General features: G+C 52.2%; 1 protein-coding gene across 1 annotated transcript in view; it reads left to right on the top strand.

The window, feature by feature from the left end:
• Nucleotides 1–1,147: 1,147 nt before the first annotated feature.
• Nucleotides 1,148–22,582, top strand: part of DNAI1 (dynein axonemal intermediate chain 1) — a 242,333-nt gene continuing 220,898 nt past the window's right edge. The window contains exons 1-4 of the mRNA XM_040335644.1: nt 1,148–1,249; nt 10,785–10,856; nt 10,998–11,066; nt 12,608–12,706. Coding sequence (XP_040191578.1) covers nt 10,836–10,856; nt 10,998–11,066; nt 12,608–12,706 — 189 coding nt within the window. The 5' untranslated portion in view covers nt 1,148–1,249; nt 10,785–10,835. The remainder of the gene's footprint in view (nt 1,250–10,784; nt 10,857–10,997; nt 11,067–12,607; nt 12,707–22,582) is intronic.

Raw genomic sequence — 22,582 nt, 5'->3', positions numbered from 1 at the left:
TAAAGGGGTCCAGAGGTGCAGGGTGCTGCACGCACCTCTGTACTAACACCCCTCACCTTACTTACTGACTATGTACTGGATGTATACTGGGATGCACTGGGTGTACAGTTGATTGTGGTGGATGTATACTGGGATGCACTGGGTGTACAGTTGATTGTGCTGGATGTATACTGGGATGCACTGGGTGTACAGTTGATTGTGCTGGATGTATACTGGGATGCACTGGGTGTACAGTTGATTGTGCTGGATGTATACTGGGATGCACTGGGTGTAGAGTTGATTGTGCTGGATGTATACTGGGATGCACTGGGTGTACAGATGATTGTACTGGATGTATACTGGGATGCACTGGGTGTACAGTTGATTGTACTGGATGTATACTGGGATGCACTGGGTGTATACTGGGATGCACTGGGTGTACAGTTGATTGTACTGGATGTATACTGGGATGCACTGGGTGTACAGTTGATTGTACTGGATGTATACTGGGATGCACTGGGTGTAGAGTTGATTGTGCTGGATGTATACTGGGATGCACTGGGTGTACAGTTGATTGTACTGGATGTATACTGGGATGCACTGGGTGTATACTGGGATGCACTGGGTGTACAGTTGATTGTACTGGATGTATACTGGGATGCACTGGGTGTACAGTTGATTGTACTGGATGTATACTGGGATGCACTGGGTGTATACTGGGATGCACTGGGTGTATACTGGGATGCACTGGGTGTACAGTTGATTGTACTGGATGTATACTGGGATGCACTGGTTGTACAGCTGATTGTACTGGATGTATACTGGGATGCACTGGGTGTACAGTTGATTGTACTGGATGTATACTGGGATGCACTGGGTGTATACTGGGATGCACTGGGTGTACAGTTGATTGTACTGGATGTATACTGGGATGCACTGGTTGTACAGTTGATTGTGCTGGATGTATACTGGGATGCACTGGGTGAATAGTTAATTTGTGGTGGATATATACGGTATACTGGGATGTACTTCATGTATAATTGGATCTATACTGGGATATCAGTAGGAGGTCACGTGCTCTCCTTGGCTCCCCGTATAGACAACACAAACGCTGGCTCCGCCCCCCGCTCCGCCCGGTCACCATGACAACCGCTCCCAGCCACATGAACTCTCCTGCGCGTGTGCACGTTGTACCAGTGAGCGTCTGCCCGTATCCTGGCAACCAGACATCAACTTCCGGTCAGCACGGGGGACAGCGGAGCGGGCACAGGTACCGGGGGGGTGACATGTCCCGGAGAAGGGGGGGTGTCTGTACTGACAGTGTCGGTGTGGGGGTGTCCCGGTGATTCTGGGGGTTCTGTCCTCGGTGTCCCAGCATGGAGATGACACCCCCCGTCCCTGTCATCTGTGATTGTATAATCCTCCCCCCACATAGGAGATATAGGGGGGGGGGATTCAGACGCTGGGTCCCCCCCCCCCCCATGTATTGGGGTGTTATATTAGTGGGGGGTGATCTCTGTATTCGGCCCGGTATGAGATACTTTGTGAGGATCATTTATCACTATGTGATTATATGTGTGTTACCGCAATGTATGGTGAGATCTGTGATGTCACTGTGCCCCCCCCCCCCCCCGGAAATCAGCAGAGCTTCCCCTTATTAACTAACCTCTGGAGAGACTGCACTTTGCAAAGAGCTCAGTGTGTGGAGAGTAAAGGAGAACTGATGGCAAAAACCTCTATACTGGGATGGCTGTATACTACAATGTATACTGGGATGATGTATACTGGGATTGATATATATACTACAGTGTATACTGGGATGGATGTATACTGGGATGGCTGTATACTACAATGTATACTGGGATGATGTATACTGGGATTGAGATATATATATATATATATATATATATATATATATATATATATATATATATATATATATATACACTACAATGTATACTGGGATGGCTGTATACTAGGGTTGTCCCGATACCACTTTTTTAGGACTGAGTACAAGTACCGATACTTTTTTTCAAGTACTCGCCGATACCGAATACCGGTACTTTTTTTTAAATGTGTCCCCAAATGCAGCCATGTCCCCCCCCCATATGCAGCCATGTCTCCCCCCCCATATGCAGCCATGTCTCCCCCCCATATGCAGCCATGTCCCCCCCATATGCAGCCATGTCCCCCCCATATGCAGCCATGTCTCCCCCCCCATATGCAGCCATGTCTCCCCCCCCATATGCAGCCATGTCTCCCCCCCCATATGCAGCCATGTCTCCCCCCCCATATGCAGCCATGTCTCCCCCCCATATGCAGCCATGTCCCCCCCATATGCAGCCATGTCCCCCCCATATGCAGCCATGTCTCCCCCCCCCCATATGCAGCCATGTCTCCCCCCCCATATGCAGCCATGTCTCCCCCCCCCCATATGCAGCCATGTCCCCCCCATATGCAGCCATGTCTCCCCCCCCCCATATGCAGCCATGTCTCCCCCCCCATATGCAGCCATGTCTCCCCCCCATATGCAGCCATGTCTCCCCCCCCCATATGCAGCCATGTCTCCCCCCCCCATATGCAGCCATGTCTCCCCCCCATATGCAGCCATGTCTCCCCCCCCCATATGCAGCCATGTCTCCCCCCCCATATGCAGCCATGTCTCCCCCCCCCATATGCAGCCATGTCTCCCCCCCATATGCAGCCATGTCTCCCCCCCATATGCAGCCATGTCTCCCCCCCATATGCAGCCATGTCTCCCCCCCCCATATGCAGCCATTGTCCCCCATATGCAGCCATGTCCCCCCCCCATATGCAGCCATGTCTCCCCCCCATATGCAGCCATGTCTCCCCCCCATATGCAGCCATGTCTCCCCCCCATATCCAGCCATGTCTCCCCCCCCCCATATCCAGCCATGTCCCCCATATGCAGCCATGTCCCCCCCCCATATGCAGCCATGTCCCCCCCCATATGCAGCCATGTCTCCCCCCCCATATGCAGCCATGTCTCCCCCCCCCATATGCAGCCATGTCTCCCCCCCATATGCAGCCATGTCTCCCCCCCCATATGCAGCCATGTCTCCCCCCCCATATGCAGCCATGTCTCCCCCCCATATCCAGCCATGTCTCCCCCCCCCATATCCAGCCATGTCTCCCCCCCCCATATCCAGCCATGTCCCCCATATGCAGCCATGTCTCCCCCATATGCAGCCATGTTCCCCCCCCCATATCCAGCCATGTCCCCCCCCCCATATCCAGCCATGTCCCCCCCCCCATATCCAGCCATGTCCCCCCCCCCATATCCAGCCATGTCCCCTCCCTATATCCAGCCATGTCCCCCCCCCATATCCAGCCATGTCTCCCCCCATATCCAGCCATGTCCCCCCCATGCAGCCATGTCCCCCCATATCCAGCCATGTCCCCCCATATCCAGCCATGTCCCCCATATGCAGCCATGTCTCCCCCCCATATGCAGCCATGTCTCCCCCCATATGCAGCCATGTCTCCCCCCATATGCAGCCATGTCTCCCCCCCATATGCAGCCATGTCCCCCCCATATGCAGCCATGTCCCCCCTCCCATATGCAGCCATGTCCCCCCCCCCCATATGCAGCCATGTCCCCCCCCCCCCATATGCAGCCATGTCCCCCCCCCATATGCAGCCATGTCCCCCCCCCATATGCAGCCATGTCTCCCCCCATATGCAGCCATGTCTCCCCCCCATATGCAGCCATGTCTCCCCCCCATATGCAGCCATGTCTCCCCCCCCCCATATCCAGCTATGTCTCCCCCCCCATATCCAGCCATGTCTCCCCCCCCATATCCAGCCATGTCTCCCCCCCATATCCAGCCATGTCTCCCCCCCATATCCAGCCATGTCTCCCCCCCATATCCAGCCATGTCTCCCCCCCATATGCAGCCATGTCCCCGCATATGCAGCCATGTCCCCCCATATGCAGCCATGTCCCCCATATCCAGCCATGTCCCCCATATGCAGCCATGTCTCCCCCATATCCAGCCATGTCCCCCCCCATATCCAGCCATGTCTCCCCCATATCCAGCCATGTCCCCCCCCATATCCAGCCATGTCCCCCCCCATATCCAGCCATGTCCCCCCCCCATATCCAGCCATGTCCCCCCCCCCATATCCAGCCATGTCCCCCCCCCATATCCAGCCATGTCTCCCCCCATATCCAGCCATGTCTCCCCCCATATCCAGCCATGTCCCCCCATATCCAGCCATGTCCCCCCATATCCAGCCATGTCCCCCATATGCAGCCATGTCTCCCCCCCATATGCAGCCATGTCTCCCCCCCATATGCAGCCATGTCTCCCCCCCATATGCAGCCATGTCTCCCCCCATATCCAGCCATGTCCCCCATATGCAGCCATGTCTCCCCCATATCCAGCCATGTCCCCCCCCCATATCCAGCCATGTCCCCCCCCATATCCAGCCATGTCCCCCCCCATATCCAGCCATGTCTCCCCCCCCATATCCAGCCATGTCTCCCCCCATATCCAGCCATGTCCCCCCCATATCCAGCCATGTCCCCCCCCCCATATCCAGCCATGTCCCCCCCCCATATGCAGCCATGTCCCCCCCCCCATATGCAGCCATGTCTCCCCCCCCCATATGCAGCCATGTCTCCCCCCATATGCAGCCATGTCTCCCCCCATATGCAGCCATGTAATATTCCCCCATATGCAGCCATGTAATATTCCCCGCCCGTATTACCCAGTTGGCGGCAGCGGGATGCGGCGGGATGCGGCGTAACGGGGGGGGGGGGGGTTCAAGTATTCTATTTCGGTATCGGGGGTATTTGCGGGAGTACAAGTACTCCCGCAAATACTCGGAATCGGTACCGATACTGGTATCGGTATCGGGACAACCCTACTGTATACTACAATGTATAGTGGGATGTATACTGGGATGGCTGTATACTACAATGTATACTGGGATGGCTGTATACTGGGATGGCTGTATACTACAATGTATACTGGGATGGCTGTATACTGGAAAGGATATACAGTTGTGCTAAAAAGTTTGCACCCCCTGGCAGAGATTGTGGCATTGATACTGAAGATATGACGGATCGTGTCTTTTATGTACGGATCGGGATCACATGAAGACATTTATCATCACATTGTGAGAGAGAGAGAGACTTGTAAAGCGCAACACATGCGAACTGAATCGCCTCTGGGCGCTGTATCCATTTCATGGGTAAGGAGACCCCTTGACCTCAGAAGAGATGGGTTTTAATCTTTCTCCTGAAGGCCAAGTGGTCTGACTCCAGTCGGATGGTGGTTGGTAGTGCATTCCACAGACGAGGTCCCTGGACTGCAAATCTTCGATCTCCTTTGGACTTGTATCTGGTTTTGGGTATCTGGAGGAGGTTTTGATTGGTGGATCGCAGAATGCGATTGGGGTTATGGGCTTTTATTTTTTCGCATAGATATTGGGGGGCGTTGCCTTGAATACACTTATGTATTAGACAGAGTGCCTTGAAAGTGATTCTGTCTTTTACTGGCAACCAATGAAGGGATCTCAGTGAAGGTGAGTGATTCCCGTGGTTTTTTCCCAGTCACTAGTCGAGCGGCCGTATTTTGAACGACTTGCAGACGAATGATTTGGTATTTGGGGAGTCCTAGATAGAGGGCATTTGCGTAGTCGAGTCTGGAATTGATGATCCCACCACGACGGCAATGTCCTCTTACGGGATAAAGGGCGTGAGTCTGCGTAGTAGGCGCAGCAGATGGTGGGATCCGCTGACTACTGACCCTATTTGTGCATCCATTGTCATGTAGGTATCGAAAATGACTCAGAGACTTTCGACTTTGGTGCTAGGGGTGATAGTTTTACCCAGAATGGGTGGGGGAGTCCATGTTGACGCGGGGTGATTTTTCCGGTTACCGTGAAACAGGAGAAGTTCTGTTTTCGAACCATTGAGTTTAAGATAACTGTTTGTCATCCAGTTATCTATTAGAGTGAGGCATTTCTCTAGTCCAAGAGAATGATCCTTTTTGTTGCAGATGCGGAAATACAGTTGTGTGTCGTCTGCATAGGAGTGGTAAAGTAACTTCTGGTTACTGATGATTTCAAAGAGAGGGCGAAGATAGATATTAAACAATAAGGGCGATAAGGGAGATCCCTGAGGGACTCCGCATGACACCGTACGTTTTTCAGAAGTGAAAGACCCAAGTTTCACTATTTGTGATCGGTTTTCCAAGAAGGAGGAGAACCAGGGTAAAACACATTCAGCGACTCCGGCTACTTCAGCTAGCCTAGCCAGTAGTAGTCCGTGGTCTACAGTGTCAAAAGCCGCGCTTAGGTCCAGCAGTATCAGGAGACAAGATTCTCCTTCGTCTGCGGCCTCTAGAGCGTCATCCCATATTTTAAGCAGCGCCGTTTCTGTTCCGTGACCCGGACGGAAGCCTGATTGAAACGGATCGAGTAATTTTTGGGTGTCTAAATGCAGTTGCAGCTGTTGTACAACTACTTTCTCCATTACCTTGGAGAAGACATTTAGAGCTGTTATGGGCCTCCGGTTGTTTGGGTCTTTGGGGTCGAGGGTAGTTTTTTTTAGAATTGGTTTTATTGTACCTTGTTTTAGCAAGGTGGGCACCATGCCCTCCTTGAATGATTGGTTAATGAGCTGCGTGATAGCTGGTGCCAGTATATCGGCACTTTCTTTCAGCAGTTTAGTGGGGATGATATCATTGGGTGCTATGCTATTACGCAGAGTCCCGATGATGTTTTTAGTGGCATTGATGGAAATGGGTTTTAGAGTGAATTTTGGTGGTTGCGACGGATTTATGTGGGTATTAGGTTTGTGATTTGGGGGGGAGTTGGTGACGTTGGTGAGTTGATTGTTGTTGTTTGGCTCCTTTTTAAAATCTTAATGATAACAGAAATCCCCCGGAATGTCCCCGATGGAAAGTTCCCATCCCCCGGAATGTTTGGCCTTGGTACACACAGAAGGCGTCACACACGGGTTACACTGGCAATTAAAGGTTAAATTCCCAGATCAGTGGCTTTTTAAATCACAATTAGTGTCTGTGTATAAATAGTCAGTGAGTTTGTCATCTCTCACATGGATGCATTAAGCAGACTAGATACTGCACCATAGGGAGCAGAAAAGAACTGTCAAAAGACCTGCGTAACAAGATAATGGAATTATACTACCCATGAACTCCCTAACGACTCCTCATGTATTCCCAATCCGTATTTGCTTCACTCTCCTTCAGGCTTTCTGTTTGGGTTACCAATAGTAGAGAGAAGACTCTTCATCCCTCCTCTATGAGGTTTACAACCCTTTTGTGGCCTGAGCACCTACCTCTTAGATCTGAGTCCTGTGTGACCTCATTGTTGATCTGTCTCACTATACTCAGTCATCCCATCTACTGTCTTCAGGTTATGAACCTTTGTTATGCGCGTTCTTCACATCCATCAATGTGAGCCTATCGGTATGTATGGAAGGTCTGACGGGCTCTGAGCATTGATTATATTCTATCTCTAGCCCAGTGTTTGTATGGTTCATATTTGGGGTCCCCCATTACATAAGGAGTCGTCCTATAACCTCAGAGGTCGCCCCCGTCACGCCAGAGGTCGCCCCCCCCATCACCCTAGAGGCCGTCCCGCTCATGACACCCGAGTTCCCCCGCTCATGACACCCGAGTTCCCCCGCTCATGACACCCGAGTTCCCCCGCTCATGACACCCGAGTTCCCCCGCTCATGACACCCGAGTTCCCCCGCTCATGACACCCGAGTTCCCCACCGCTCATGACACCCGAGTTCCCCACCGCTCATGACACCCGAGTTCCCCCCTCATCACATCATACAGTCCCCCATCTCAGATCTCCCCAATCACAGAGTGCAACCATCACACAGGGCCGGATTCAGAAAGAGATACAACGGCGTATCTCCTGATACGCCGTCGTATCTCTGAGTTCCGCCGGTCGTGAATACGGCTGGACATAATTTACGTTCACGTCGAAAGCAATGACGTCATTTAGAGCAATGCACACTGATATTTTACGGACTGCGCATGCGCCGTTCAAATAAAACGTAAAAAACGCGGGGTCAACACAAACCTAAATAAAACACGCCCCCTACATCCCCATTTGAATCACGCGGCCTTATGCCGCAACACATACATTACGCCGCCGTAACTAAGGGCACAAGTTCTTTCTTAATAAAGAGCTTGCGCCCAAAGTTAGAGCGCCGTAACGTATCGGAGTTACGTTACGCCGGCCGGACAGATACGCCATTGTATCCGAATCCGGCCCATAGTCTCCACTTCACATCAGAGCCCCACCTTTTTGGCTCCAGCAGCGTGGCAGAGGGTGGGAGGTGGTGGAGGTCTAGAGGAAGTGCTGAATGCTGGGGGTGGCCCTTTTATGCTGTGTGGGGGAACTGAAGACTGGCAGTTTGGGGGGTGCGGGGGAACTGGAGACTGGCAATTTGGGGGTGTGGGGGAACTGGAGACTGGCAGTTTGGGGGGTGTGGGGGAACTGGAGACTGGCAGTTTGGGGGGTGTGGGGGAACTGGAGACTGGCAGTTTGGGGGGTGTGGGGGAACTGGAGACTGGCAGTTTGGGGGGTGTGGGGGAACTGGAGACTGGCAGTTTGGGGGGTGTGGGGGAACTGGAGACTGGCAGTTTGGGGGGTGTGGGGGAACTGGAGACTGGCAGTTTGGGGGGTGCGGGGGAACTGAAGACTGGCAGTTTGGGAGGTGTGGGGGTACTGGAGACTGGCAGTTTGGGGGGTGTGGGGGAACTGGAGACTGGCAGTTTGGGGGGTGTGGGGGAACTGGAGACTGGCAGTTTGGGGGGTGTGGGGGAACTGGAGACTGGCAGTTTGGGGGGGGTGGGGGAACTGGAGACTGGCAGTTTGGGGGGTGTGGGGGTACTGGAGACTGGCAGTTTGGGGGGTGTGGGGGAACTGGAGACTGGCAGTTTGGGGGGTGCGGAGGAACTGGAGACTGGCAGTTTGGGGGTGTGGGGGAACTGGAGACTGGCAGTTTGGGGGGTGCGGGGGAACTGGAGACTGGCAGTTTGGGGGGTGCGGAGGAACTGGAGACTGGCAGTTTGGGGGGTGCGGAGGAACTGGAGACTGGCAGTTTGGGGGAACTGGAGACTGGCAGTTTGGGGGGTGCGGGGGAACTGGAGACTGGCAGTTTGGGGGGTGCGGGGGAACTGGAGACTGGCAGTTTGGGAGGTGCGGGGGAACTGGAGACTGGCAGTTTGGGGGGTGCGGGGGAACTGGAGACTGGCAGTTTGGGGGTGTGGGGGAACTGGAGACTGGCAGTTTGGGGGGTGCGGGGGAACTGGAGACTGGCAGTTTGGGGGTGTGGGGGAACTGGAGACTGGCAGTTTGGGGGGTGCGGGGGAACTGGAGACTGGCAGTTTGGGGGGTGCGGGGGAACTGGAGACTGGCAGTTTGGGGGGTGCGGGGGAACTGGAGACTGGCAGTTTGGGGGGTGCGGGGGAACTGGAGACTGGCAGTTTGGGGGGTGGGGGGGAACTGGAGACTGGCAGTTTGGGGGTGTGGGGGAACTGGAGACTGGCAGTTTGGGGGGTGCGGGGGAACTGGAGACTGGCAGTTTGGGGGGTGTGGGGGAACTGAAGACTGGCAGTTTGGGGGGTGCGGGGGAACTGGAGACTGGCAATTTGGGGGTGTGGGGGAACTGGAGACTGGCAGTTTGGGGGGTGTGGGGGAACTGGAGACTGGCAGTTTGGGGGGTGTGGGGGAACTGGAGACTGGCAGTTTGGGGGGTGTGGGGGAACTGGAGACTGGCAGTTTGGGGGGTGCGGGGGAACTGAAGACTGGCAGTTTGGGAGGTGTGGGGGTACTGGAGACTGGCAGTTTGGGGGGTGTGGGGGAACTGGAGACTGGCAGTTTGGGGGGTGTGGGGGAACTGGAGACTGGCAGTTTGGGGGGTGTGGGGGAACTGGAGACTGGCAGTTTGGGGGGTGTGGGGGAACTGGAGACTGGCAGTTTGGGGGGTGTGGGGGAACTGGAGACTGGCAGTTTGGGGGGTGTGGGGGAACTGGAGACTGGCAGTTTGGGGGGTGCGGAGGAACTGGAGACTGGCAGTTTGGGGGTGTGGGGGAACTGGAGACTGGCAGTTTGGGGGGTGCGGGGGAACTGGAGACTGGCAGTTTGGGGGGTGCGGAGGAACTGGAGACTGGCAGTTTGGGGGGTGCGGAGGAACTGGAGACTGGCAGTTTGGGGGAACTGGAGACTGGCAGTTTGGGGGGTGCGGGGGAACTGGAGACTGGCAGTTTGGGGGGTGCGGGGGAACTGGAGACTGGCAGTTTGGGAGGTGCGGGGGAACTGGAGACTGGCAGTTTGGGGGGTGCGGGGGAACTGGAGACTGGCAGTTTGGGGGGTGCGGGGGAACTGGAGACTGGCAGTTTGGGGGGTGCGGGGGAACTGGAGACTGGCAGTTTGGGGGGTGGGGGGGAACTGGAGACTGGCAGTTTGGGGGTGTGGGGGAACTGGAGACTGGCAGTTTGGGGGGTGCGGGGGAACTGGAGACTGGCAGTTTGGGGGGTGCGGGGGAACTGGAGACTGGCAGTTTGGGGGGGTGCGGGGGAACTGGAGACTGGCAGTTTGGGGGGTGCGGGGGAACTGGAGACTTTCAGTTTGGGGGGTGGGGGGGAACTGGAGACTGGCAGTTTGGGGGGTGTGGGGGAACTGGAGACTGGCAGTTTGGGGGTTGCGGGGGAACTATAATATAGTGACAGGTTCTCTTCGGTCCCATATGGTTTAGGAATGACATTTGTTTCTCTGTTGTGATTCAGGTGCAGTGACAGTCCAGAGAAGTCAGTGACACCAAACCAGGAGGTGCCACCATGCCGCACAGAGCCAAGCAGGTAATGCCCCCCCTCCCTGTCCTCTGTACCCCACTTTTATATTACTTGTGGACTGCACCACCTCCTTCCATGGCACAGCGGTGTTGTGTGGTTTCAGAACATCTCTCCCCACCCTCTTCTGACATTCTCCTGTCTCTGCAGAGCATCGCACCCGTCCTAGCTCAGAAGCCAAATGTCACCAAACAGATGAAGATTATTTCCAGGCGGAGGGTAAGGACAACACAACTATTGTGATATTCTGATATGTATGTGAGGGGAACAGAGGGCCAAAGTGTGTGATAGCACAGTCTAGACTCCAGAGGGTATTGTGCAGCACAGTGTTTATAGAAGAACTCAGTACATAACACATAGTAGGAGATTGTGCAGCACAGTGGGGTAGATTCAGGTACCGCTGCGCACTCCTTACGGAGGCGCCGCGTCCCGTTTTTGCCCTGCGCCCCCGCAAATTATTTGCGCTACGCTTCATTCACGAAGCAGTAGCCACGTAATTTGCGTGGGCGCTCCTCAAAAATGCCCGGCGTAAGGGCGCGTAATTTAAATGATCCCGTAGGGGGCGTGGATCATTTAAATTGGGCGCGTTCCCTAAGCGTCCAGCGCCATTCACGATTCACTTACGCAAACGACGTAAAATTTAAACTTTGCGACGCGGGAACGACGGGTATACGTAGCATTGGCTGCCCCTGCTATTAGCAGGAGCAGCCTTACGCGAAACCCGACGTACGCAAACGACGTAAACTGCGTACGCAGGGCTCGCGTAGGGTTGTGAATCGGCGTTAGTATGCAATTTGCATACTATACGCTGACCACAACGGGAACGCCACCTAGCGGCCAACGTAAGAATGCAGCCTAAGATATGACGGCATAAGGAGCCTTATGCCAGTCATTTCTTAGGCTGCAGTCGGCGTAACGAGGTTCCTGAATCAGGAGCATTCGTAACGCCGGCACAGGTAAGCAATTGCGCTGCGTAACTGTGGTTACGCAGACGCAATTTCTCTTTGAATCTACCCCAGTGTTTATAGAAGAGCTTATTACATAACACATAGTAGGATGTGGAGGGTTTTGTGTAGCACAGTGTTTATAGAAGAGCTTATTACATAACACATAGTAGGATGTGGAGGGTTTTGTGTAGCACAGTGTTTATAGAAGAGCTTATTACATAACACATAGTAGGATGTGGAGGGTTTTGTGTAGCACAGTGTTTATAGAATAGCTTATTACATGGTACATAGAGGGGCGTAGAGATGATGGATGCTGGGAGATCTATTATTGCGGGTGGGGTCCATTGTTCCTGGGATGGATCTATGGTTGCTAGAGGGCTCTACTGTTGAGAGAGGGGTCCACTGATGCTCACTCACTGCTGGGAGATCTATAATTGCTGGTGGGGCCCCTGTTACTGGGGTGGATCTATCTATAAAATGGTACTTGGTTCTGTTTTCTCTGAGGGGTGTACTCACTTTTGTTGCCAGCGGTTTAGACATTAATGGCTGTGTGTTGAGTTATTTTTAGGGGACAGAAAATGTACACTGTTATACAAGCTGTACACTCACTACACAACATTGTAGCAAAGTGACATTTCTTCAGTGTTGTCACATGAAAAGATAGAAGGAAATATTTACAGAAATGTGAGGGGGTGTACTTACTTTTGTGAGATACTGTGTATAGCTCAGACATATTCCATAGCGCTGTACCGTAATGTAGACCTGGTTAGAATACAGTGTGATGTCATTTTCCCTCCCTGCTGATCTTGGAAGGATGAAGATGACTCCACAGATATGGGGGATGGAGCTGATGAATGGATGCAGGCCAAGACTCTGGTGAAACCTCCGGACCAGCTGGAACTCAGTGAGGCTGTGAGTATTGCTGTTACCCCGGCATGTGGTCATTGCTAGTTTGGGGGGATGGGGGGCTGGTGCAAACAAACTGAGAAAAAAAAAAACATCAAATGCAGCCTCATGAATGGCCGCCACTGTGCCCCACGATTTGCCGCCACTGTGCCCCACGATTTGCCGCCACTGTGCCTCATGAATTGCCGCCACTGTGCCTCATGAATTGCCGCCACTGTGCCTCATGAATGGCCGCCACTGTGCCTCATGAATGGCCGCCACTGTGCCTCATGAATGGCCGCCACTGTGCCTCATGAATGGCCGCCACTGTGCCTCATGAATTGCCGCCACTTTCCCCAATAAATTGCCGCCACTGTGCCCCATGAATTGCCGCCACTGTGCCCCATGAATGGCCGCCACTGTGCCCCATAAATGGCCGCCACTGTGCCTCATGAATTGCCGCCACTGTGCCTCATGAATTGCCGCCACTGTGCCTCATGAATTGCCGCCACTGTGCCTCATGAATTGCCGCCACTGTGCCTCATGAATTGCCGCCACTGTGCCTCATGAATTGCCGCCACTGTGCCTCATGAATTGCCGCCACTGTGCCTCATGAATTGCCACTACTGTGCCCCATGAATTGCCACCACTGTGCCTCATGAATTGCCGCCACTGTGCCTCATCAATTGCCGCCACTGTGCCTCATCAATTGCCGCCACTGTGCCTCATCAATTGCCACTACTGTGCCCCATGAATTGCCACCACTGTGCCCCATGAATTGCCGCCACTGTGCCTCATCAATTGCCGCCACTGTGCCTCATCAATTGCCGCCACTGTGCCTCATCAATTGCCACTACTGTGCCTCATCAATTGCCACTACCGTGCCTCATCAATTGCCACTACCGTGCCTCATCAATTGCCACTACCGTGCCTCATCAATTGCCACCACTGTGCCCCATCAATTGCCACCACTGTGCCCCATCAATTGCCCCCACTGTGCCTCATCAATTGCCCCCACTGTGCCTCATCAATTGCCACCACTGTGCCTCATCAATTGCCACCACTGTGCCCCATCAATTGCTGCCACTGTGCCTCATCAATTGCCACTACTGTGCATCCCCCGCCCGGCACTTGCCTGTCTCGGGTCACGGCGCTGTCCTCCATGCTCCGAGTCCTCAACGTATTCTCCAGTCCTCTTCCCTTCCTCTGCTATGATTGGAGGCCTTCTAGGTGTCCAATCACAGCGCCTATCGCTTCAGCCAATCAGGTGACAGGTAACCGATTGGCTGAGAGGCGGGTCAGTGTTAGGAAATCGATTTAATCGATTCCCTAACACAGCACTAAGTAAACAGCGAACACAGAGCATTTCACCTGCTGTTTACCACTTTGGAAGCCTATTAGAGACCACGGCTCTAAACAGGTGCTTCCAAAAACACAGCCGCTGTAAATCAGATACCCGACGCCCAATGCACCTCAATGCATGAATCTATTGGTGATAGAGAGGTGACAGGAGAGAAGGGGCGGTGCTCCTGCGCCCTTTATGGACGCATCGCCACTGATTGGTTGTAAGTTGCTGGCCGGACATCACGTAGGGGAATTACATCATGGCTGTCTATCCTGTCTAAGCTGTCTATCCAATACCAGACTTTCAGATCAGCCCCCACAAGGTACACACAGACACACAAACATATATACACACACACACACACAACATATATACACACACAGACACACAAACATATATACACACACAGACACACAAACATATATACACACACAGACACACAAACATATATACACACACAGACACACAAACATATATACACACACAGACACACAACATATATACACACACAGACACACACACAAACATATATACACACACACACACAACATATATATACACAGACACACAGACAGACACACAGACACACAATATATATATATTACACACACACACAGACACACAAACATATATAAACACACACAACATATATACACACACAGACACACAAACATATATACACACACAGACACACAAACATATATACACACACAGACACACAAACATATATACACACACACACACACACAAACATATATACACACACACACACAACATATATATACACAGACACACAGACAGACACACAGACACACAATATATATATATTACACACACACACAGACACACAAACATATATAAACACACACAACATATATACACACACAGACACACAAACATATATACACACACACACACACACACAACATATATACACACACAGACACACAAACATATATACACACACAGACACACAAACATATATACACACACACACACACAACATATATACACACACACACACAACATATATATACACAGACACACAGACAGACACACAGACACACAATATATATATATTACACACACACACACACTCACACAAACATATATATATATACACACACACACACAGACACTTTCTTTCATTTTCAAAGCTTAACTGAACAAGCAGAAGATAGAAGCTGATTGGTTATTATGCACATTTTTCCAGATTCTGTCTGTTGTAATTTTATCCTCTGTCCGCCTGCCTACAGTACATCCCCTGTGAGTGGGCAGCAGCTGCAGGCTAGGCAACTTACATGTACAATGCGGCCTGCTTCCGGGTTTTTTGAGCCCCCCGCTGACGCGTACTGTGATAGATCACAGCACGAGTTTGTCAGCAGGTTTCAGCCAGGGGTTACTACTGAGTGGGGGGTGAGCAGAGCTGGGGGTTACTACTGAGTGGGGGATGAGCAAAGCTGGGGGTTACTACTGAGTGGGGGATGAGCAGAGCTGGGGGTTACTACTGAGTGGGGGATAAGCAGAGCTGGGGGTTACTACTGAGTGGGGGATAAGCAGAGCTGGGGGTTACTACTGAGAGGGGGATGAGCAGAGCTGGGGGTTACTACTGAGTAAAGCTTTAGCAGAGCTGGGGGTTACTACTGAGTGGGGAATCAGCAGAGCTGGGGGTTACTACTGTGTGGGGGATCAGCAGAGCTGGGGGTTACTACTGAGTGGGGGATGAGCAGAGCTGGGGGTTACTACTGAGTGGGGGATGAGCAGAGCTGGGGCTTACTACTGAGTGGGGGATGAGCAGAGCTGGGGCTTACTACTGAGTGGGGGATGAGCAGAGCTGGGGGTTACTACTGAGTGGGGGATGAGCAGAGCTGGGGGTTACTACTGAGTGGGGGATAAGCAGAGCTGGGGGTTACTACTGAGTGGGGGATAAGCAGAGCTGGGGGTTACTACTGAGTGGGGGATAAGCAGAGCTGGGGGTTACTACTGAGTGGGGGATAAGCAGAGCTGGGGGTTACTACTGAGAGGGGGATGAGCAGAGCTGGGGGTTACTACTGAGTAAAGCTTTAGCAGAGCTGGGGGTTACTACTGAGTGGGGAATCAGCAGAGCTGGGGGTTACTACTGTGTGGGGGATCAGCAGAGCTGGGGGTTACTACTGAGTGGGGGATGAGCAGATCCGGGGCTTATTACTGAGAGGGGGATAAGCAGAGCTGGGGCTTACTACTGAGAGGGGGATAAGCAGAGCTGGGGGTTACTACTGAGAGGGGGATGAGCAGAGCTGGGGCTTACTACTGAGTGGGGGATGAGCAGAGCTGGGGGTTACTACTGAGTGGGGGATGAGCAGAGCTGGGGGTTACTACTGAGTGGGGGATGAGCAGAGCTGGGGGTTACTACTGAGTGGGGGATGAGCAGAGCTGGGGGTTAATACTGAGTAAAGCTTCAGCAGAGCTGGGGGTTACTACAGAGCAGGGGGTGAGCAGAACTGAAGGTTACTACTGAGCTGTGGATCTGCTGAGGGGGGGGGGGGGTACTACTGAGCTGGGGTTCTTTCGGGTTCCTTTAAAACTAGTAAGTGTTTTAATGTGTTGAGGAAGGTCGAGGCAAGTGTATAAATGAGCCCTTAAACATTCCATAAGTCTTGAAAGCCCCCCCCCCCCCGTGCTCAGTGGTCCCGTCTTCCCCTGTGTTGCTACAGGACACAGCGGAGACCCCTGGGTCATACAATACGGCCACAAAGCAGTGGGGGGGGGGGGGGGGGGGTGGTACATGGACTTCCAACACTCCCATGCAGAGTGCAGTGCTGGAACGGGGGGGGGGGGGGGTGCAGTCCTCCGGAGGGGGGGGGGGGTGCAGTCCTCCGGAGGGGGGGACTATGATGACTCTTGTATTACATGGAAGTTCTATTCCTAATTATATAAACCAATGACGGATCGGAGCTCCTCGCGGATCCGGATCTAGAAGTCTGGTGTCGGTAAGACAACGCATTTCCTCTGCCCGTCTCCATTTACAGAAGATCCTTGTCTAGGCTGAGCGGCTTCTTCATCAATCCGTCCCGGGAAATGGATATCAGGAAGACATTTCTACAAGATCCTGTCTGGCAGCAGCAATAAATCCTGCCGGAGAGACGGATACAATATAATGTGTCTGAGCAGCTGAGCCTGGAAATAATGGAATAACAGCCGCAGGTTCATAGATCCAGCGCGAGAGGAGGGGGGGAGGGGATTCTGCAGAATATCTCAGCAATTCCGATAATATAGGCCTCTTGCATGTCTTTATCTGGCCCTTGGGGCAATATTTCATCCACCGACACCAACAAGGGGGCATAGTTTTTCCCAATGACACCAACAAGGGGGCATAGTTTTTCCCAATGACACCAACAAGGGGGCATAGTTCCTCCCAATGGCACCCACAATTGGGCGCGATTCCTCCCAATGACACCAACAATTGGGCGCGATTCCTCCCAATGACACCAACAAGGGGGCATTATCCCTCACAATGACGCCAACAAAGGTGCACGATTCCTCCCAATGCCACTAAGAATGGGGCCCAATGACACCAACAAGGGGGCATTATCCCTCACAATGACGCCAACAAAGGTGCACGATTCCTCCCAATGCCACTAAGAATGGGGCCCAATGACACCAACAAGGGGGCATTATCCCTCTCAATGACGCCAACAAAGGTGCACGATTCCTCCCAATGCCACTAAGAATGGGGCCCAATGACACCAACAAGGGGGCATAGTTCCTCCCAATGACACCAACAATTGGGCGCGATTCCTCCCAATGACACCAACAAGGGGGCATAGTTCCTCCCAATGACACCAACAATTGGGCGCAATTTCTCCCAATGACACCAACAAGGGGGCACGATTCCTCCCAAAGACACCAACAATTGGGCCCTGTGACGGTATCGGTATGATATCCCCGTCAACGTTCCCTTCTTCCCATAACGAAAATCACCCCAATATTCCACGAGGAGGGATATTCCTGGAATCGCCCAGAAAGCCACACATGAAACCAGCTTACTGCTTGAACAACACAGACTTTAATGGTTTTTCTTCTCAGCTTTTTATACAGTCCAAGACATTGAAGCAACAATGAAATCTCCACCCAACCCAATCACACACTAAGGCTAATTACTAAAACATTCCAGACAGGTCGGCACCGACCGACAATTATCATGTCTAATCACTGCACATTCCTTACACAACAAACCACCTTCACACACTTGAGTTTCCTAAGCAGACGTTTCGTCTTCTTCCAGTTTGACACCTATTAACACCTCTGAGAATCACTAGGTTGTAGACAGGGTTATCACACAATTAAAGGCCTTTCAAAAGCTAGCCTTATTTAACATATGAACAGTCCTTACAGAGAGAGATGAATCACACATAAAACACCTGTTACCTGTAACCAACAGCATTAAGTTAGCAGGGAGAGCATTAGACTGAAGCATATAGGCAATTGCATCACAATGGCCCCCCCTTTTCTCCCTGCTCCGGCAAACCCGGTTGGACCTTCCCTGGTCCAGTAGGGTTGACGGGTTCAGAGCTTTTAGTCCGAGGTTAACTCCGTTTGGCGTGACTGACCTCCCTTGGCAACTGCTTCAGACTCAGGTATGCCACCGGGTCTTCAGATCACACGTCGGTCAGTCCCCAAGTCTTTGTGCGATCTGCAAAGTCACCAGAAGTCAGTGTGAAGATGGCGAATGGGTCTGTGCGCCGCCATCTAGGTGTCCCGCTATGGGAGGGGCAGGTTATGGCTCTGAAGTGACAATCACAGGAGATTCATAAAAAGAGAAAGTTATATTTGTTGAAGTGCTGTAGCACTGGTGCTCAGAGTCCGGGGGGGGGGGGGAGAGAGAGGGGACTCAGAGCCCCATAAGGTCAGCCACCCCCTGCTCCCTCCGCAGCCGCCGGTTCTCCTCTTTGAGCTTTTCCAGCTCCATCTCCAGTTCATGGAGCCTGGGGGGGTCAGCCCGCTGTGACCTCAGGTGGTTGTTCTCCTCCTCCATGCGGCTTATGCACTCCTCCAGCTCTATGTACTCACGGATCAGATCCTGCTTGCTCATGTCCTGCAGGCTTTCAACGTGGTCCTTCATCATCAGGAACTGGGTGGTGGTGTAAGGGGCCACCGGTGGGCCCTTGGCGAACATCTCGGCCCGCATCTGGGGCGCCCGCTGCGATTCCATCTCCTCCAGTCGCTTCTTCTCCTCCCAGGTCCGCTGGTTATATGACTTCCAGGACCTCTTCTTCTTGAAGGGTGGCCGGCGGTGCCTCTTTCTGCCCAGCTCCCTCCAGGGCCCCTCCGGCTCAGGGCTGTCGCCCATGACCAGCTGACAATGGTGTTCCCTGTTGTCCGTAATAACAGATTGTACCATGAGGGCTTCGTAAGGGGTGCCCAATGGTTCTTCCTGACCCAGCTCCTTTGGATCCCAAGCCGAGTCTACACAATGGGCTGCTGCTGGTGGGCGGTACCCAGGTTGAGACCAATTTGACCTGGTGTTGTCATTCATGGGGCAATTCTGCTTGAAGTGACCCAGCTGTTTGCACCGGAAGCAGCGTTGTTCGTTGCCCTCCTGGCGATGATAGCGAGGGCTAGATGTCACCGGTCTGTTAGGAGGTTGGTATCTAGCGGTTGGTGGGTGTGAGGGCACCGTTTGTGGTGGAGGTTGTTCCTGTGGTGTGACCTGGTTCGTCTTGCGAGTATCTGCATATTCATCCGCCAACTTCGCGGCCTCTGGTAGAGTCATGGGCCTGCGATCTCTCACCCAATCCTTGACGTCCGTCTGGATGTGATTGTAAAATTGCTCCAGGAGCATTAGTTGCAAAATGTCCTCTGCGGTGGTGGCCTGGCTGCTGTTAGCCCAGTTAGAGGCCGACCGGGACAATTGGCATGCCCATTCCGCATAAGAGTCTTTCGTGGTTTTGCGTGAGTCCCTGAACTTCTGTCGGTGGGACTCTGGGGTTACTGCATAACGAGCCAGGAGCACTTCTTTAACCCGGGCGTAGCTATGGATATCCTGATCTGGCACGGTCCGGAAAGCATCAGAAGCTTTGCCTGACAGTTTGCCTGACAATATTGAAACCCAGTCTCCTCTAGCTATTCGGTGCAGGTTACATTGTCGCTCAAAATCCGCCAGGAAGTTATCAATCTCACAGTCCTTTTCATCAAAAGCTTTAAAAGCGCTAAACGGAATCTTCCTTGCGTCTGCTGTGCTGTACTCACTGTTCGTAGAAGGTGCGGCTGCTTGTTGGACTGCTGCCAGTTTTAACTGTAGCTCTGCGTCCCTTATTTGTTTATCCTTCTGTAGCTCTGCGTCTCTTATTTCTTTAGCCTTCTGTAGCTCTGCGTCCCTTATTTGTTTATCCTTCTGTAGTTCTGCGTCCCTTATTTGTTTATCCTCCTGTAGCTCTGCGTCTCTTATTTGTTTATCCTTCTGTAGTTCTGCGTTTACTAACATGTCCATCACTTTCAGTACCACATCTGGCGTTGGGTTCGGGCCGAACCACGCTAGCTTCTCTCTCATTAGCTTGTTGGCTGGCGATTCCTCCTCCTGAATCACTGGTGTCTCCATCTCTTGTACTGCTGGCGTTGCTGCAATCCCGTTCTCCTGGTCTAGCTCCATTGATTCTGCTATGATGACCCGCTTGGTTTTGTTGCTAGCAATCCTTCCACGAACTTCCAGTAGTTCTTCCAGTGTCTGCTTGGAATCCGGGTGTGAAGGGGAATAGAAGGGAAAAATCCCACTGCTGCCACCAATTGTGACGGTATCGGTATGATATCCCCGTCAACGTTCCCTTCTTCCCATAACGAAAATCACCCCAATATTCCACGAGGAGGGATATCCCTGGAATCGCCCAGAAAGCCACACATGAAACCAGCTTACTGCTTGAACAACACAGACTTTAATGGTTTTTCTTCTCAGCTTTTTATACAGTCCAAGACATTGAAGCAACAATGAAATCTCCACCCAACCCAATCACACACTAAGGCTAATTACTAAAACATTCCAGACAGGTCGGCACCGACCGACAATTATCATGTCTAATCACTGCACATTCCTTACACAACAAACCACCTTCACACACTTGAGTTTCCTAAGCAGACGTTTCGTCTGCTTCCAGTTTGACACCTATTAACACCTCTGAGAATCACTAGGTTGTAGACAGGGTTATCACACAATTAAAGGCCTTTCAAAAGCTAGCCTTATTTAACATATGAACAGTCCTTACAGAGAGAGATGAATCACACATAAAACACCTGTTACCTGTAACCAACAGCATTAAGTTAGCAGGGAGAGCATTAGACTGAAGCATATAGGCAATTGCATCACAGGCCCGATTCCTCCCAATGACACCAACAATTGGGCGCGATTCCTCCCAATGACACCAACAATTGGGCGTGATTCCTCCCAATGACACCTACAAGGGGGCATTATCCCTCTCAATGATGCCAACAAAGGTGCACTATTCCTCCCAATGCCACTAAGAATGGGACCCAAGGGCACCAACAATGGGGCACAATTCCTCCCAATGACACCAAGAATGGTGCACTGGTCCTCTCAATGGCACTAAGAATGGGGCCCAATAACACCAACAAGGGGGCACAATTCCTCCCAATGGCACCAACGATGGGACACAATTCCTCCCAAATTACACCAATAATGGGCACAATTCCTCCCAATGGCACCAATAAGAAGACACGATTCCTCCCAATGACACCAACAATGGTGAACTGGTCCTCTCAATGACATTAAGAATGGGGCCCAATCACACCAACAAGGGGGCACAATTCCTCCCAATGGCACCAACAATGGTGCACCAATCCTCTCAATGACACTAAGAATGGGACCCAATGACACCAACAAGGGGGCACGATTACTCCCAATGACACCAACAATGGGGCACAATAGCGCCAATAAGAAGACACAATTCCTCACAATGACACCTACAATGGTGCACCTGTCCTCCCAATGACACAAAAAATGGGAACAAATGACACAGACGATGGGGCACGATTCCTCCCAATGACACCAACAAGAGGGCACAATTGCTTTGGGCCTGGTTGCTAGGGCACCCCCTAGAGGGTGACCACTTCATTAGCTTTTTGTGTTTATCCATAAAACTGGATCCAGTCAGGGGATGTTCTATTGTCTGCATGCTGTGTATTGGGACATTAAAGACTAAGCAGGTGGGTGGTTCACCAACCTCCGCCAACCCATATTTTTCCTACAGAACATTCACCAACCTCATCCAACCCATATTCTTCCTACAGAACCTTTACCAACCATATTCACCAACCTCCGCCAACCCATATTCTTCTTACAGAAACTTCACCAACCTCCGCCAAACCTTATTCTTCCTACGGAACCTTCACCAACCTCCGCCAACCCATATTCTTCCTACAGAACCTTCACCAACCTCTGCCAACCCATATTCTTCCTACAGAACCTTCGCCAACCTCCTCCAACCCATATTCTTCCTACAGAGCCTTCACCAACCTCCTCCAACCCATATTCTTCCTACAGAACTTTCACTAACCTCCGCCAACCCATA

The sequence above is a fragment of the Rana temporaria genome, chromosome 1 (genome assembly GCF_905171775.1).
Source record: "Rana temporaria chromosome 1, aRanTem1.1, whole genome shotgun sequence".
NCBI classification, from domain to species: domain Eukaryota; kingdom Metazoa; phylum Chordata; class Amphibia; order Anura; family Ranidae; genus Rana; species Rana temporaria.
The sequence above is the reverse complement of the archived record's forward strand: the minus strand, read 5'-3'. Positions and strand labels throughout refer to the sequence as shown.